Source organism: Eurypyga helias, unplaced genomic scaffold (genome assembly GCF_000690775.1).
Source record: "Eurypyga helias isolate BGI_N326 unplaced genomic scaffold, ASM69077v1 scaffold19218, whole genome shotgun sequence".
In the NCBI taxonomy this organism is placed as follows: domain Eukaryota; kingdom Metazoa; phylum Chordata; class Aves; order Eurypygiformes; family Eurypygidae; genus Eurypyga; species Eurypyga helias.
This window is the reverse complement of record NW_010266486.1, coordinates 16,935-17,146: the sequence shown is the minus strand read 5'-3', so window position 1 is coordinate 17,146 and position 212 is coordinate 16,935. Positions and strand designations below refer to the sequence as shown.

The window sequence follows — 212 nt, the reverse complement described above, 5'->3', positions numbered from 1 at the left end:
GGACGGTGCCCAGCCGGCCGGCACGCTCGGCCACAGCTCTGTGCCGCGGTGCAGGATGGGAAGCGTGGTGGGAACCTGGTACCTGGAGGATTTTCTCCTGCAGCTGAAGTGCCTCCGGATCCCGCCGCGTGATCAGGCTGGAGAGGCAGCGCAGGGCGGCTGCCCGCCCAGGAGGCTGGGGGTCATAGGCCGATACCAGGAGCTCCTGAAGC

At 68.9% G+C, this 212-nt stretch overlaps 1 protein-coding gene across 1 annotated transcript in view; it reads right to left on the bottom strand.

The window, feature by feature from the left end:
* Positions 1-212, bottom strand: part of TANGO6 (transport and golgi organization 6 homolog (Drosophila)) — a gene marked incomplete at both ends in the record, with an annotated part of 17,752 nt that overhangs the window by 656 nt on the left and 16,884 nt on the right. The window contains 1 exon segment of the mRNA XM_010157117.1: positions 83-205. Coding sequence (XP_010155419.1) covers positions 83-205 — 123 coding nt within the window.